The 15,783-nt window shown below is 38.0% G+C and overlaps 1 protein-coding gene across 1 annotated transcript; it reads left to right on the top strand.

Annotated features, from left to right (window-relative positions):
- Positions 1-20: 20 nt before the first annotated feature.
- Positions 21-15,143, top strand: MS3_00009113 (uncharacterized protein; the record flags this gene model as incomplete). Its single annotated transcript, XM_051217453.1, has 6 exons — positions 21-426; positions 1,680-1,987; positions 3,422-3,774; positions 6,782-7,025; positions 12,460-12,826; positions 14,430-15,143. The coding sequence occupies 6 exons, from the start codon at positions 21-23 to the stop codon at positions 14,459-14,461; spliced, it is 1,710 nt and encodes a 569-aa protein (XP_051064856.1). The 3' UTR covers positions 14,462-15,143.
- Between the last annotated feature and the right edge of the window lie 640 nt (positions 15,144-15,783).

Genomic DNA, 15,783 nt, shown 5'->3' with positions numbered 1-15,783 from the left:
ATTACAGTTCAGTATGTTTTATGAAGTATTTTATTGTTTATTTCAGTATATTCTTGTGTATAATGGTACATAAGAAACGTCCAAAGTCGGTACGGAATGCACGAAATGCAGCGCTTGCATTGGAGGAAAAACGTTACACCAAAACCCCACATACCATGGTTTTCTCACGTCCTGGTGTTGGAAGTTTAGTGAAACAATTATCTCTCGATGTTAGAGAGATTTTCGAACCCTTTACAGCTAGCCGTTTACGTGTAACCCGTCAGAATGTACTGAAAGATTTTATTACTATCGCTGGTCCATTGAACGTAACACATTTGTTATATTTCACACACCCTAATGATGAGAAACGTGAACAGAAACGTGCCCGTCGTTTAGCTAAAGCTTCTGCAAAACAGTTAAAAAATGAAAATTCTTCAATTGAACAAAGTTTGTAGTTTCCCATTTTGTTTGATAATTTATTTCATTGAAATTGCTTTTTCGTTTATCGAATGTTCATGCTACGTTAGTGTTGATGTATGTTATTTTATTCTAGCTTGCTGGATTAATTGATTTACATTTCAAAGCTTATCTATCCTTGTAGACTCCATGGTTGATTTCTGTGAGGTATATAAGTTCCGTTATTCTACTATCAGCCAATGATTAAATTTTCGAAGTCATGATTTCAAAGAGACAGACCGTTTTCACAGACACTATAATGTATCTCCTCATTTCTAATAAGAATCCAAGTGCTACATCTGTCGCAGCGCTTAACTACACAATCGAGATACATGCGTAACTGAGATTTACAAACACCGATTTTTATAAAGAACGGTTTTGTTATTTAGGAATATATTTAGAAATTGGTTACAAATCTCAGCCTTTAGCGAATACCGCATGTGTATATCTGGTAAGAGAAAGGTTTCCTGTAATGATAACACATAAGTAGGTACAACACATGATAGCGGAAATAATTGTTGACGGCTTCTTCTAATATTAACAACTATTTATCAACAATCAAAATGGGGACTAAAAGTACACAAATATGAGAGCTGTTTCATTTAAGCGAATATTCAGCAAATGTACAGAACTGGAATTAACTGTTACAAAAGTTGAGAGAATGTAATTACACAAAACGATATATTGAATGTTTGTAGTTTATGTAAATACTGTAGTATATTACCCTGTGAAACTGGTTACTGAACATCAACAAGTAGTATAAAGTAATACACAAAAAATGAGTTGAATGAGACGAGTTGCATAACAGAAAACGTAAAGTAATTAGGTTTCACATGTCTAACTTAGGAACTCTTTAAACATCAGCTTTGTGCACTTAACTTGTTATGATAAAACTGGCAGTTCCGATAGTAACTTATATAATGCAGATAATTCGCTTTATTTATACACGTATCGATCTGGGCTATTTTCGCGAATTAGCACGAAATATGAATACCAGTAAATAGGTTCGTGTTCATCAGAGGTTATGCACTCCTCAGATTTTTATTTTATTGCCCAGTGTGTTGTAGACTGTGTACTAATGCAAAAGTGGTATTTACACTGGATTTCTTCAAACATTACAGTTTCCAGAGCAATTGAAGTGATTAACCATAAGTTTAATTTCGCTTCTTATTCAGTTGATTTATCGTTATGACCTCTTTCTGTGACTTAAATATATTATACTGCCACTTTTTTCTCTCAATCAGATACTACTGAAATTCAAGCAGTAACCAGTAAAAGTTGTAGTAACCACGGTGGTGTTTATCTACACATGATTCGTGTTCCGCATGGACCTAGTCTTACTTTTCGTGTTGCTGAATATAGCTTGAAACGTGATATACAAACTTTGGTTCGTCGAGTTTTCGATAGTCGTCAGTATAGTTCACCGCCTTTGTTAGTAATGACTGGATTTGGTATGGGCGGTACGAACGCGAATACATCCGCTCCATTGCCACATCTACGTTTAGTCGTAGATATGTTTCAAAATTTACTGCCTCCATTAAATGTTCCGAAGGTCTGTTTTGTATTGTATTCATCCATTTTTTGATAACTTTTCTTAGTCTATATATATAATACTGGAAACTGTAATGTATATTGGTCATCAAGGTCCTCCTCATCTGTAAAGCGTTTGACTTAATGGAGATTTTGTAGTAATTTGTTACTTGTATTATTGTGTTTTGATACTTATCTACTTCTAAGCTTTTATTTGACTTGTTATTCGTTATATGCTTAATCGTTCCAAATTTGTCATTAATTAATGATTTTTCGCAATACTCTAGTTTTGTATCACTAAGGTTGTACACATTGAGATTTCATGATTGTATCGTTGTGCCGTCATACATTCCAAGTATATTATTGTGTGATTTTTGATAAATGATTGAATTGAGTACAATTTAGAACTGACCTGCTTCTTATTATTGTCTTCTGATTGGCTACTGCGTCAGAAGAGGAGCTCGAGGACCAGTATACATTAAGATCTTGAGCGTTGTTCAGTAATTGCTGTATCAATGAGTATTTTGAAGGTCATTCGTCAGTACTACTGGGAATATAGGTAAACCAATTGATGATCGAAATTGACAGCAATCATAAAACTTCTCTACTATAATTGTGTCCAGACCGTATTGGCTTCAAGCGAAGTCGACCATCAGTATACGTTTTTACCGTCATATTATCTACTTATACTACTTAGTAATTCATCCATAGTTTTCATGTTGATTGTAGTATCAATATTATGTATTCATTACTCTGATATATATCAATAAACATAGTAGTAGATTGATAACAGCATGGTTAAAGAAGTTGCTAATCAATTTTTTTCCCCCCCCATTTTTTCAACCCCCAAAGGGGGGGGGGGGGGGGGGGGGGTTTTTCTCCTTGGGGTGGGGGGGGCTGAGGGTTGTTTATCCCCTTTTTTTTCGGGAGGGCCTGTCCTTTGTTGGGGGTAAAGCGCCGGACATATGCTAATCGAAGAACTAGTCAGTTTCATGAAAGATTAATAAAAATTCACTATCATTTACAATTCCGTTAAACTAAAGAGAAATATATTGTTTAGTAATTAGATTACTATCTGGAAACAAAACACAATTAACATCATCATCTGAACGCTAAAGTTTTCCATGCAAACAATCATTTAGCGAACTTAAAGCATCCAATCGACCATTTAATTTTTTTCCTCTGTACTAAATATGCGCATAAACTTGTGACCTGTCATGTTTCGCATAGCAACTAAACATTGATATAAACTAGAATCACATATATCCCAGAGATATCACCATCCAGTAGCAATAAAGGGAAAGAAAATGAAAAGGAAGTGTTTTTTAACCTGTTACGTCACTTTAATCATTTGTCAAAGTCAAAGTGTTTGATGTTCAGATGTCATTCCTGCCTTGACGCTTCTGTTATTTTGCTACTATTTGATAGTTTTTCTTACTATATTTGTTTTATTTAGCTTAAACTTAGTACAGTAAAACGAGTTTTACTTGTTAGTCGAGAAGTCGACACTGCATACATTAATACTACTACTAATGACAATAGTAGTAGTGGTTGTACTGGTGACGATACAAAACAGCACCAACTACAGCAAGTGAATGATGTAATTTACATTCGACACTTTCATATTCGTACTGAAAATCGTTGTATAAGCCGTGCACTACGACGTCTTGGTGTTGGCGGTGCAAAAATGAAACGTCGATGTGTTGATAACTCTGAGTTGAAATGTGGAATTGGTCCAAGTGGTTCAGGAAAAACAACAGGTGTACCGAATTTAGCGAAATATTCATCTATGGACGATTTTTTAACTAAGTAAGGAAGTAATCTTTGCTACTAAGAACAATAATTTTTGTAATGTTTAATATACTGAAGTAACTTTAAATATTTGTCGGTGCAGGAGGTTGGAAGAAATCTAGGATCAGTTATTCGAAAACGTCGGATCAGTAAATAGAGACATTGACTGTTGAACTAATCCGTATAGTTAGGTGAAGACTGCTGGTTAGTGATATTGGGTGACAAGGCTGAAAATCGATGCATTCACTCGTCTCTCAAATCTTGAATCTTATGATTTTTTGTCTTACAACCTAAATTTTTCTATTACTACTGATAATCTCGTCTCTCTTTACTGATATGATATGTCAAGTTTAACCGACATACATGTGTTCAAGATTCCGTATTGCTTATGACTGGTTGAAAATATTTATGGTTGGATAATATGTTTTAATCACAGTGTTAAGTGATATATCTGTTCACCAATTAAATCAGTATTAGTTGCTTTACGTAGTATTAACTACTATTTCCTCACCTTGTCTTCTTTGTGAGAGTTGGGTTTTATTGGTTAGCGACAATCTCAATCCTAAAACATTTAAGTTAAGGTTTGAGTAATTCACAAGTTATATCTCTAACTATGAAACTGCTTAACATTTGTGTTGATGTTTATCAACATTCTAGAAATACTTGTTAAGGAGTGTCAACTATGTAATGTGTTGGTGAGGGTAATCGACAAGAAACTATTGCTCTAGGTTTCGTGCTATTTGTCACTCATCAGTAAAGTGTATTCTTGAAGGGATAGATGCTGCCTGGTGGATTCGCTTTCGTGTCACCCATCTCCACATTCAAAGACGTTACCGCTGATCTATCCTCGGCGCAATCGACCACCTGTAAGACTGGTTCATTCCAGTATTGACATCAAATCGAATCCGTCTAGGATGACCACTTCCCCTAACATTACAGGCACAACTTTCTGGGTAGTCCCGGATAACATGAGACCCAAATCTAGGGTTTCCTGTCGACTACCACCAAACACTGCCTTAAATCTCAAACTTACTTTTCATGTCTCTTCTGAATTCTTCATGTTCCTTTTTTCCTCTTTCCAAATTTCTTTCACTGGATTATACTCTTTAAATAACATCTCCAAACCCTAATCTTCCCGATTACTGCTTATACTCTTATTACCTCTACCACTACGGGATTTGAATTGATAACTGCATCTCTGTGCTAAGGTGATGTGGCAACTTGAACTGATGTACGTACGTACGAAGTTCTACGTTGTTACTGACTGACTGACAAACTTACTCACACGATGTCGAGTCATTTAGACTGGTATCTATATCAAATTTTGATTAATAAATTTTGATAAGCAATAAGACGGATTTGGCGTACAGTACATTAGTCACTACCCAATAATCAATCAGTTGCAAAAGTGTCAAATAGCTTGTGGAACTTTTGTACCTATTCCCCCCTAAACCATTTTTAATATCAATTAATTACAGTTAATGTTAACTCTGTGTGATGAAAGGCGTTCCAAAACAAAGAATCTTTTAATGATATTGCTTGTAAATTATATACTAACAACAGTACGATAATTGTTGTTCTGTCTTGTGGCCATTTTCTAATATCACTTGACGAAAACACTAACTAGGATTCTGATTTCTATGACTTAGTCTCTTTCTTTCTCTTTGCGTTGACTGGTTATACGTCCAACTAGCACTAGTCCTTATTGGTCTTCAATTCTTTAATTATTCTTTCTGCTCTATCACTTGAGTCCAGAATTCAGTAATCGGCCTCCACTATGTTATATTATATTTCGTCAGCATGGGGATATGTGAAGGTTGTAGTATCTTCAAAGTTTAATTATAAGCTGAACCTCCAATGAAAACCTAGAAGCACTGGACGGCCGTTTGTTCTAGTATTGGACATAGCAGTGCTCATCCATGATCACGCGCGGTAGTCGAACTCAGGACCTTCTGTCTCGCGCGTGATTGTCGTGATCCATGATCTTGAGTAAGCTTGAGGTGGATAACTGTCTCACACCCGACGGGTATTGGATGACACTGGTCACGGCTTCTCACTAAAACTCCAAAATTTACATCTTGAATCTAATCACTAGTGAGCATATGATTGTTATCAGCATGGAGATTTGTAAAGATTGTAGTATTTTCATAATAGAATTTATGACCTAGATTATATGCAATCTTCCCATTCTAAATATTCTCTACAAAATGAAAAATAACAATTATTCATGGTCAAACCAAAAGTTGACTGTGAATAGTAAAACCGGTAATAGATTCAGAGTAATAATTCGCATGACAATAGTTAGTTGGATTAATTGAAAGATTACGATAAAAAAATAATTAATTGTATGTAAGAAGTAAATCTTAACTGTATATAACATTGGATCCTGAAACGATCTCTAACATAGTAGTATTCCGTTTCTATTGTAGGGACTAATCAACCATTAGTTCTTGTTTTTTGTTTTTACATGAAATTCAGTCATTTTTATTGGCCATTTTAAAAAACAGTTCGAACTGGAAGAAAACACTAATCTTTTACTCGAACTACATATTCCCAACTACTGCGTAGGAACGCTTGGAAATTCTCTTTTTTATCCTTCTAATTATTTGACAAGATGGATTCATCTATTTTCGCTAAAGACAAATTTGTATATTAATAACTAGGAACTGCCTAAATTTATTTTGTGTTGTTTGTTTGTATCTTCCGATTGATCAATCTCTTATTGGTATATGTGCATCCTGTGCAAATCGCCTCGATATTGCCTTAAATCACAAGCACTATTAGGTTCGAGTCCCGCAGTGAACATCTACTCTGGGATGCAGATACATCCAGCTGACAAGTCCCAAACAGGACGAAACGCGCGTCCTGGATTGCACTGGCCACCGTCCGTCTTTGATTATAAAAAGTGGCTAGTTGAAAATTTTTGATTTTATATATATTTTGTGTTATAATGTACGTACACACACATCGTTCTTAATTGAATTCAATCGAACATGGTCATTATTGTTATTGTTTTCATTTACAGAACAGGACTTTTATCCGATTCAGCATTATCAGATATTTTATCAGATATGGAAGAAGTTGATTTAGTTTCAGATGTTCACTTGTCAAGTTCTGGATTCGCTAACGCAGATGCTATACAATCACGTAAACGTAAACATGGTCATGGCACTAGTTCAATACATGGATTAAAACATTTAGGCACAGCTAAAAAAGCTACAATTCGACTTACTGAAATTGGACCAAGAATTACTTTAAATCTAATTAAAGTAAATTGATATAAAATTTTCTTTTCTTTTAATTTACTCATACTTTCCTTTAATATTGTAGTTTTATCAGTGTCTGTTTGCTAAACAAAATGTGATTGTGTGGTGGAGCAGTACATGTATATTACTCTGTAGCTCTGAAATATGAAATTAGAAGACATGTCCAAGCTTTAGCTTTTTGATCGTATCAGTCGTCGGAATATTCCATATTGAGATGGTTTGAAATTTCGTAATATGTGCTTAACTATTGTTTGGATTGTCAAAAAAATGTTAGCCAGTAGAGTGAGATTAACCTCAAACCACCATTACTTGATATCCGGGTGCCCAGACCGAAACAGGTGGTTTTCTTGGGAGGCCACACCCGGAGCCTTCGACCTAAAGGTCCAATTCACAATGGAGTGTAGTATCGTAAGGAGATGCATTCCCGTGTAAGCCGGTGACCAACGATTGGTTCATACGCCATTTGTTTATTCAGGATCCTGGAGTCCATGTGCAGCATTGGTTTGGAATCAGGGTTTCCCAACTCTCCTAGGTAGACTCACCGTGTTCACCGACCCGGTTAATGCTCCGGACATTCACTTTTCGTCCTCTCAATTCCGTCCTCTCAATTGACCATAAACGAAGGATGTTATGTAAGGAAATCGGGCAAAGCTTGCGTAAGGACCGAGAAGCCTGGTGGTCGAAGCGTGCTAATGAGATGGAAGCAGCAGCTGCATCTGGTAATTACCGGAAGCTCTTCCAGCTCATCCGAGCCACTGGCAGCAAGAAGTCTGGTGTGAGTGAAACAATCTGCGGGGATGATGGGATGCCAATCACTAACATCCATCGACGTCTTGGACGGTGGGCAGAATTTTTCGAAGGGCAGTTCAACTGGCCTGCTGCTCCGGCAACATCGGTCAGACTGTCCTGCCCTCCATGGCCGGTGACGACTGATCCACCAAACGAGGAGGAAGTCCGCAAGGAACTCCAACTCTTGAAGCGATACAAATCACCTGGCCCAGATGACTTACCTCCGGCTCTTTTTAAAGATGGTGGTGACTTTTTGACTAAGGAATTGACGACGTTGTTCACAAAGGTTTGGGAACTAGAGAGTGTGCCAACGTCATGGAATGAGTCGATAGTTGTCCCTATCTTTAAAAAGGGTTCACGTCGTTCCTGTAACAACTATCGGGGATAAGTCTACTTCCGATTGCGTCCAAGCTATTGGCTTCCGTCATACTTCGTAGGTTGTTCAAAACCCGAGAAAGATTGACTCGCGAGGAACAGGCTGGTTTTCGTTCTGGTCGAGGATGTATTGATCATATCTTCACCCTCCGCCAAATGTTAGAACACCGCCATACTTTTCAAAGGCCAACAATCGTAGTGTTTCTTGACATCAGGGCTGCGTTCGATTCGTTGGATAGGACTGTTCTCTGGGATTGTCTATTGAAGAAGGGTGTGCCTGAGAAGTTTATTAACATCCTAAAAGCCGTGTATAAAAACACCTCAGGCAGAGTGAGGGCATACAACCACCTCTCTCCATTGTTCCATTCGAGCAGTGGGGTTAGGCAGGGTTGCCCAATCTCACCATTCCTCTTCAACTTTGCCATCGATGACATTCTGGAAACAGCTCTGATGAATGTAAGTAATGGTGGTGTGGATCTGTTGCCTGGAGAAAGACTTCTCGACCTTGAGTATGCGGACGATATTGTCTTACTGTGCGATAATGCCCAAGGCATGCAATCCGCACTTAATCAGTTGGCAATCAATGTCCGTAGGTATGGTATGTGCTTTGCACCTTCGAAGTGCAAAGTACTTCTACAAGACTGGCAGGATTCTAATCCTGTACTCACCCTGGACGGTGTGCAGATAGACGTAGTTGAGAAGTTCGTGTATCTGGGTAGCTGCATAAGTGCTGGTGGGGGTGTGAGTGATGAGATCAATGCACGAATAGTGAAAGCCAGAGTGGCTTATGCCAATCTGGGCCACCTTTGGCGCCTTCGTGATGTTAGTCTGGCTGTAAAAGGCCGGATCTACAACGCGTCGGTGAGAGCAGTTTTGCTCTATGCTTGTGAAACCTGGCCTCTCCGAGTTGAGGACGTTAGACGACTCTCTGTGTTTGATCATCGCTGTCTCCGAAGGATTGCTGACATTCAGTGGCAACACCATGTCAGTAATGCAGAGGTTCGGCATCGTGTGTTCGGGCACAGAGATGATAACTCAATTGGTGTCACCATCTTGAAACACCGACTTCGGTGGCTTGGACATGTTCTCCGAATGTCGTCCCAGAGAATTCCACGTCGTGCATTATTTGCCGACTCTGGGACTGGTTGGAAGAAGCGGAGAGGTGGTCAGTGCATGACATGGTGTCGTGGCATGAAAGAAAGCTGCAAAGGACTGGCTTGTGTTGGTTCTTCACGACTCCCTGGTTGGGGTCTGAGAGATGGTGCTACACAGTGGCTAGAGACGTTATCAGATATGGCTCAGAATAGAAGCCAGTGGCGATCCTGGTGTAACCTTCTTTACTTTCTTCATAAAAAGTGGTTCTGTCTCCTTACCTGAAAGATTTCTTCCGATTGTACCTTTGCGTTCCCTGATTACTAGCACATTACCCTACACCAATCTCTTCGTTATTTTTCTCTCTTTTTTGTTGCGCTCCTTAGCTTTTTTGTATTCCTCTCGAATTTTCGTTGTTTTGTGTGGCGCATATATATTGGCGCTCCCCTGTACCAATATTCATGTGTCCAAATAAATAAATAAATAAACAACACTCCTGGTGTGAGAATGCAGTGGGTAAGACTTCCTGGCAGAGGCTGTATACACGTGGCCGTGCGAGAATATTTCGATAGGGAGGGCAGACGCTTCCCACTCTCAGCTGTACCAGGGCGTTTGGAGACTCGTATAATAACCACAATCAGTAGTTTAAAACATTCGATAACATGACGCAGAATTGGTTACAGTGTCGTACATAGATACTTCGTTTCTCTTGCTCTAGACCTTGAGTTTCGCTTTTCTTTCATACGTATCTTTTCATTCTGTCATTTTGAACTATTTTTATGGCCCAGTATCTCCTTTCATATCATGTGCTGATCGTTATTGATATATACATGCGGCCAATCCTCGTATATAATCATCGACTTAGATTGCGTTAGTGAATAACATAATTGAATATGTTAAATACGAGAACTGATTTCGAATACTTATATTTCATACAATCGTTGATCGAAAAAGATAATCGGAGCGAGGGAGAGAGTGATCAAAACGGTTTGGAGAAGACATATTAGCCAACTCGATCTAGCCAAGTGTGAATTTATATTTGTCAGACAAAAATAAGTTACAGACATGTGATGAGTAAAATGACAAATGCACACACATTCACTCACGCAAATACAGTCAAGGTTGATAAGCGAATAATTAACGAGGTCAAAATGTGACTGATGAAGCATGAATAGATTGGCCTGTCCAGAAGGTAGAATAAGCTGTGTGGGCTTGACATAGCAACCGACACTATGCCATCAACGTTAGATATCAGTATTCTTATCGAGTGATTGGACAGATCAAACTATTCTTTCATACAGTTCAATATCATCAAATGAGCTAATTGTGTTAAGTTCGAGAAGAATCGTTTACTACAAAATGTAGCGAAAAAGTTTAACCAAGAAAAGGTATATTTCTAAAATATATTCAATATCAGTACAGGATTTTGTGGAGATAATGAAGTTTTCATAGTTTTACATCACAAACCGATCTTAGACCTCTATTGAGAACCTCGATGTACTGAAAGGCTAAACCAAAGGTGCGTCTAAAAACACTGGTTGTCTTATATCAACTCGGAATGTTTATTTGTCCTTCACACCAAGCCCTTCCCGTTTAGTCCAGAAAACCAATATCAGCTCCTACTCTATGAATCGTGTATTTTGTACAGACGTTATTATTATTATTTGAACACATCGATTTTGGTACATGGTGGCGCCACACAAATCTCACTTGATATGTGTAAGGGTTGTGGTACTGTCTGGCTGCCCAGACCGAACCAGGTGGTTTTCTTAGAGGGCCACACCCCAAACCTTCGACCTGAAGGTCTGACCCACAAGGCAGTGGAGCATCGTAAGGAGATGCAGTCCCATGGTAGCCGGTGACCAACGATTGGTTCATACGCCATTTGTTTATTCAGGATCCTGGAGTTCATGTGCACCATTGGTTTGGAATTAGGGTTTTCCAACTCTCCTAGGTGGACTCACCGTGTTCACCGACCCGGTTAATGCTCCGGACATTCACTTTTCGTCCTCTCAATTTCGTAAACAACACTCCTGGTGTGAGAACGCAGTAAGTAAAACTTCCCTAGCAGAGGCTATATACGCGTGGCCATGTGAGAGCATTTCTAGAGGGAGAGCGGACTCTCCCTTTCTCGGTCGTACCAGGGCATTTGGGGGCTATTCATTTATCTAGTTACTTGACAGGTATACAATATATATATATATATATATATATATATATATATATATATATATATATATATATATATATATTAAGAGGTGGTAAGCAGTTACCCATAATTGAATCTTCTTCGGATACAACAATCACCTTTTGTGGTGTGTCAGTCAGCCACAACGTAGGACCAGGCAAATATATGCATCGGTCCAAGTTGCCATACCTCATTAACACAAGATGGACACCGGATTCATATAAGTGGTTAATTCAGAGGTGGTAATATATAAAAGAAAGATTGCTTTAAAGATATATTACAGGAAGAAAGAATTAGTTCGTAGAAAGAAAGATATGAAGCGATTTTAATCTCTTAGTTTAAGAGAAGACAGAGAGTGTATACACTGACGCCATTGTGACCGATTCTGAGCGATGTCACCAAGAGCCTCCAACCATTGGTTACAATAGTCACGCGGACCCCAACCAAGTAGTCTGCATCTACCAACATGGCTCAAGCTAGAAGTTAGTGACTTCAAGCACTGATGCCACGTTTTGGTTTTGCCTCCCTAACCTTCTTCCAACCATCTCCAACACCGGTTAGCATTGCACGGTATTCGGTGTTCGGGCATTTGTGGTGTGTGCTACTTATTATCGACATAAGTAGTATATGACGTTAATCAGGAACAGAATCTCTGGCAGCAAGAGGATCGAACAGTAAAGAATGGAAACAGAATGGAATTTGTATGAAAATGCAAGAACAATGAAGTCTGAGTCATTTTGAGACAATTGATGCAAATTTTGCGAATTAAGCACCCGTGTTCTATTCAGTACACCTTCACGGTATGGAAATCAATTTTCACTTACACTATACACACAATAATTTAACTTTTCGATTATGATTATGTTTTCTCTTAAACATCCAATGACGTCTCTAAAATCCTTTTTGTTTAAACAGACATTTTGATTTTGCTCGAGTTAATTAAACCGTAATTCATATTGTTTGTTAATAATTTTTTCTTTAAATTTTAACCAGATAGAAGAAGGTGTAAACACTGGTACAGTTTTATATCATCGTTGGCAAACACGTACACTATCTGAATTAGCTCATCAATCAGAATGTCTAAGACAACGTGAACTAATTCGTGCAAAACGTCGTGCTGAACATGAAGCTCGACGTTTAGCGAATGAAGCTGAACGTGAAACACATCGTGCTATTTGTCTTGAAGGTATGAAACGTGCTGGTCAATTGTCAACACAAGATGAAATTAATACTGATGAAAAACCAATAAATTCTAAAATGGTTAAATTTCAATTAGATGAAGGAACTGAAAAGAAACGTAAAAAGAAATTAGAAGTCAATGAAAAATCTAACAAATCAGTTGTCAAAAAAGCATTCAAAAGTAAGTACTTCAAGTGACAAACATAATGTTCATAGTGTAACATGTTTTCATGAATTGATGCTTATTTCAATACACAAACGGTAGGAGTCACGGTATAAAAAGGTACCACACTTTGTCATCTGACCTATGTGAGGGCTAGAATACTGTCCAGGTGCCCAAGTCGAAACAGATGGTTTTCTTAGAACGCCACTCCACGAGCCTTTGACCTAGAGGTTTACTACACTAGGTAGTAGAGCAATGTTAGAAGATCCAGTCCCATGTTAGTCGGTGATCAACAATAGTTTCGTACACCACTTGTTCCCTCAGGATTCTGGAGCCCATGTGCACCATTGGTTTGGAATCAGAGATTTCTGACTTCCCTATTTGGATCCTCCATATCTATCAATCCACTTAGAATGCCGGACATTTTCTTTTCTTCCTCTCAGTTTCGTAAACAACACCTCCGTACTGAGTAGGACGTTCCTGACAGTGGCTATATGAAAGCATTCGGAGTGGGAATGCGGACTCTCCCTACTCTGGACTGTAGCTGGGTATGTGGAAGCTACTTTAGATATCCTTTGTCAGTGGAGCTAAACCGTCTATGTGTGAGGCAGATACCCATCGAAAATTATGAAAAATGGTTCCACAATATCATTGATCAGTTGCAGTTAGTCATCGACACCGTTGGCTCAGCTGTCTGAAGGTTTGATGCTGGCATGCTAGACTGTAGCACCTGGGTGTGATCCCCTGTTACAGTGTTGTGGATGCACATTGCTATCTACAGTCAGGTTGAAATATTATACAAAGTGAATACTTCATGGTTATCCATCAAACCAATTGTTGAAATATATCTAGTCAAGATTTCTCATACTGCAGATATCCCACTAGCAAAACTGAAAAAAACATACTTTAGTCATGTAAAACCTCTACGAATTTTGGTTCCAAAATATGCATCAGTTATTTGTTTTTTTTCATGTATGTCCAAACTAACTCGTTTAGTTGGACCTTTTAATTGTCAGACTATTAGTGTTCTGTGCCTCATTTAAAGTTTATGTTTATTTTAAGTCAATTATTGACTGAAAAGTATATTTCGCCTCATTTGCAAAGTAATTTCATCTGATACTTTTCAATTTGTTTTGGAATGAGTGGCCCTTTGAATTGATGCTTTCCACTTTGTGAAAATTGTGAATTCCACTTCAGTTAGTTCTATTTGAACAGCTGCTTAGCATCTTTAGCCCATACACTTAGAACGTTGCTCAAATCCAGGTATCTAGTAATGAGTTAAGATTATCAATATGGGGATTTGTGGAGATTGTAGTATTTTCACAGTTGAATTCACGAGCCGATTTAAATTGGACCACCATTAAAAACCTGGAAGCACTGTATAGCCGTTTCGTCCTAGAATGGGACTCCTCCAGAAATCCCGATACTGATAATAATCATGTTCCTGAAGTTCTAGTGAGAAGCTATGACCTGTGGAGTTCAGTCCGTGTCGGGTGTGACACCACCTCAAACAATTGATGAAGGGTTACTAGAGATCATGGATCGATTGAAGTTATGCATTAACACCATTGGATAATAATAATAATACATTACTGTTTATTTATTTTCCCTTGTGTTTTAGGTAATCTTATTGTTAGAAAAAAGAAGAAATAATATCAGCAATTGTTTGATTCAAATATTATTTCTGTACAAATCCATGATAGAATGGTGTATTTGTGTGTGTTTTTTTATTTTGTAAATATCTGTAAATCATATTTATTAAATAGAAATGTTTGTTCTTTTTCCATTGAATGGAAAGAATTCATGTGAAAAAATAAAGTCAGTCAGTCAGTAACAACGTAGAACTTCGCACGTACATACATCACTTCGAGTTGCCACACCACATTTGCACAGAGATGCAGTTGTCGACACAAATCACGTAGTGGTAGAGGCGGTAAGAGTATAAACAGTAATCGGAAAGATTAGGGTTTGAAGATGTTATTTAAAGAGTGTAATCCAGTGTAATAAGTTTGAAAAGAGAAATAAAGAGACAATGAGGATTCAAGAGTGTTAGGGATGCAGAGGAATATACCAATAATTATCATGTTAAGTCTAACAGTGACCTTGGACTTTAAATGTCCACTCCCTATTGGTGGATATTTGTTTCGCTTGTTAAATATTGTGTAAATGTTGTTTTCTATTTTATGGTACGATGTGGTTTGTTTGTTTGGTATATAAATAGAGTATGTCTGAAATATAATGATTCATATCTCAGAGGCCGAGACTTGCGTTCTGGACTCAACTGGCAGGGGTAAACAGCGAAGCAGGGCCATTCGGGACTCGAGGTCGTTCATTACGTGTTTACGTGTCACAAAAGCGATCGATAAATACGCTGCGCGTATAAACTGCAATCCACTCGTTACAACAAGGAGACTAGGATTTGAGAGAACACAAAGAGTGGATGCACCTGCGGTCTGATGAGTTTTGTTAACTGAATAAATGACTATTCACCATTCTTTATTGGTGATGAATGTTGACTATTATATAATCTACCCTTGATCACGTACTATATCCATTATAGTACACGTGAAATAAAGTCGCTTCGATGACTGGTCAAACTGCAACTTGATTGACTGAATTCAATCAGCAGTAGAAAAGTAGATAGGTTTAACATTGACTACTACCTCAGTCATACAAGACTCATCCACAGCTTGAGTAGCTTACTAGTAATGTTTCAGAATGAAACGGAGTAACTAATCTATGAGTTACAGTGAAAACCATTAGTTCCCTAGAGATAAGGTATGACTCGGTATTGAGTGCTAACTTCCGCGAAAATTATTTCCAGGTTTTCTAGTCAACTGCCTAACATTTCATCATTCTATGTACCAAGTAGATTATCTATAAGAAATCTATCTATGCTGTGTATATACATATTTAGTTGTTATAATGACTTGTACTGATAGCTAGTCCGATGATTCAATTGTATTTCTTGATGT

Source organism: Schistosoma haematobium, chromosome 5 (assembly GCF_000699445.3).
Source record: "Schistosoma haematobium chromosome 5, whole genome shotgun sequence".
NCBI classification, from domain to species: Eukaryota; Metazoa; Platyhelminthes; class Trematoda; order Strigeidida; family Schistosomatidae; genus Schistosoma; species Schistosoma haematobium.
This window is presented reverse-complemented; position numbering and strand designations above follow the sequence as displayed.